The following is a 2,487-nucleotide window of genomic DNA, read 5'->3' as shown; positions in this document are numbered from 1 at the left end:
AAGATTAAAAAAAAAGAAGTTTGCAGGTTAAAATATTGTAAAAAAGTGTCATATAAGACAATTTTGAACAAGATTTTATGCTACATGTATATTTTTTTGGAGTAATCTAGTGTTAAATTATTCCCATGAAGCAATATCTGTTATTACATGACAGTTCATCTTTCAGGAGTACATGTAATCAATGATGTATTTTGTTGAAATTCAATGTTTCTTTATTTTTTACAGACATAATTATATTTGACATTGCATGGTGAATCGTTCATCCCTCTGCGTGGAATCCAGTATGTGGCACAATGTTCTCGTCCTCCAGAATTATTTGGCTGTCCCCTCAACCAGTGGCTGTAATGTAGTCTCTCGCCATTTGAAACAGAAACAAACTCTCCTTCGTGTTGGATGTCACTCGCACCAAGCCAGACCTGGTCTTGATAACCTTATAATGACATTTAATCGTCACTTAATCAACTAAAAGTTTGTTTCTAATCAAACGTATTCTTTATTTCAACATTATTAATAGGAATTAATATGATGAATTTTTTTCCCCAATATTTCAAAGAAAAAACAATGCTCAGATTATAAAACAAAACACTTCCGTAATGCATATTTTTCATAAAAAATAATTAATTCAGGTAAATAAAACTTTTTAACAACGGATTAATTATCTGACATTTATAACATATAAATACCTCGTATTCGGACCTGGAGATCAAACCATTTCTCTTCCTTTGCATTTTGAAGTTCCAACAATTCTGCCCCGATCCGATAACATGCTGACTATGTAATGTAAGAAATATCATTCTATTGTTATCAATAATTTACACCAGAATAAAACAACTATTTTTTTCAGTAAATATCAAGGGTTTAATTTGTATGGATTAATAATTATGTCTTAATTTAGTAAATTAAAAGAGGTTATCTCTTTTCCCTTCTTTCTAATTAGCAGTAGAAGGTGAATTGCATGAAATGAAAGATGATTTTCCCCTGCAAATATTAATATTTTCCAGAAAAAAAAGATGATTAGTAGTCAGAGGATATGATTATTCAATGATGTTCTCATAGAAAATGTCACGAATGTAATTTAATATTTTTTCCTCACAATCATACCAGAACCTGATATCTTTTTTACCATTGCATCTTTAAATGTAACTCTGGATGTTGAATAAAAATAACAACTTCTTTTGTAAGGTACCCATCCATTATAGCAGGTTTTAACGGAATCTAAAAAAAATAATTTTATTTCTATTTATCATTTAGTGCAAAACATTGTAAATACTTATGTCACTGATCATTGTAATATAATAGCTTGTTTATTTGAGCATTTTCTCATTCTTCTAAGTCAAATTCATGGGCAAAAAATCATGGCATGTTTGTTAAAAATGTGACAAAACACTAAAAAGATCAGTCTTGTCCTTTCAAATTATAGTTATGATCATTTTTTTTTTTCTGTTGAAAATAAGTAAAAGAAACAGATCTTGAAATTAAACCTTTTTTAACTTTTGGATATTCAAATGGTAATATTTGAAGAAGAACGCATGCCTTCTATAATTCTACATGTAGAATTATCAGATTTCTGTCTTTAACAATTTAAAAGCTAGTAAAAAAAATCTTACTTTTAATTGATAGATTTTACTGCACTGCTAAAAAACTATAACTTACATTGCCAAAATGCTTAATTAAAGGTAATGGCGTAATATTTTGTCCTGTAATGGGCATTTCTTCCTCAAACCCCTCATTATGCATTCCTAACATATACATACCCATTCGAATTTGACCAGCAATACAGCTGAAAATCACCAAGAAATGTAAATACCCAGTTGTGAAATGCATTTTTGGAAAGAATATATCTCTCATCTTCGTGATAATGTACATGTTTTATAAGCCAAAAATAAAATCAATACCTACCGAAATTTGACCATCGAATCATATCAGTTATGGTTTCATATTGTAGTCACCATCTGTTGTTTAGTTTGCGTGCTATAACTGAATTTTTTCACATGCAGATTTCTTTTCAATATTATTGTTTGATATCTTTATTCATTAAAGTGTTCATGAAATTGGAATGCTTTTTGTTTAATCTTTATTAATACAATGAAAAAGGTCGTATTTTTCTTAAAAAATAGTGTCAATGTAATTTGATAATCAGTGAGATCAAAACACATACAGGCAACAAAGATTTCATTCAGTTCGAAATCATACCTGTTTAACTATGAATACATTTATCCAGTTTCTTTGAAACGAATCTAAATGAAACATCATTTTATCTCAAAAATAAATTATAAAATAAAGTATTTTTCACATTTTTTAAACCGATGAAATAGATTGTCAGTCGGTTACAATGCACTGAAATACTGAGCCTTGAAACGTAAATAGATTATACAGCAACTGTTTTAATCCTTGTAAATTCTGCATTGTTTAAAATCAATTCTAGCTTGAAATGCGGGTTTTCACAAACTATTGATTAAAGTAAGACTTTAAACATTTGTTGACCTG

At 28.7% G+C, this 2,487-nt stretch overlaps 1 protein-coding gene across 1 annotated transcript; it reads right to left on the bottom strand.

Moving 5' to 3' along the window:
* Window positions 1–212: 212 nt before the first annotated feature.
* On the bottom strand, window positions 213–1,861 carry LOC134272188 (perlucin-like protein). The gene is made up of 4 exons (XM_062754438.1): window positions 1,755–1,861; window positions 1,124–1,215; window positions 684–771; window positions 213–430 (listed from the first exon to the last, which is right to left on the bottom strand). The coding sequence occupies exons 1-4, from the start codon at window positions 1,846–1,848 to the stop codon at window positions 213–215; spliced, it is 492 nt and encodes a 163-aa protein (XP_062610422.1). The 5' UTR covers window positions 1,849–1,861.
* Window positions 1,862–2,487: the final 626 nt, after the last annotated feature.

This window comes from Saccostrea cucullata, unplaced genomic scaffold, assembly GCF_032062105.1.
Source record: "Saccostrea cucullata isolate Sc308-1 unplaced genomic scaffold, CSIRO_AGI_Scuc_v1 ctg2266, whole genome shotgun sequence".
Taxonomy (NCBI): Eukaryota; Metazoa; Mollusca; class Bivalvia; order Ostreida; family Ostreidae; genus Saccostrea; species Saccostrea cuccullata.
This window is presented reverse-complemented; position numbering and strand designations above follow the sequence as displayed.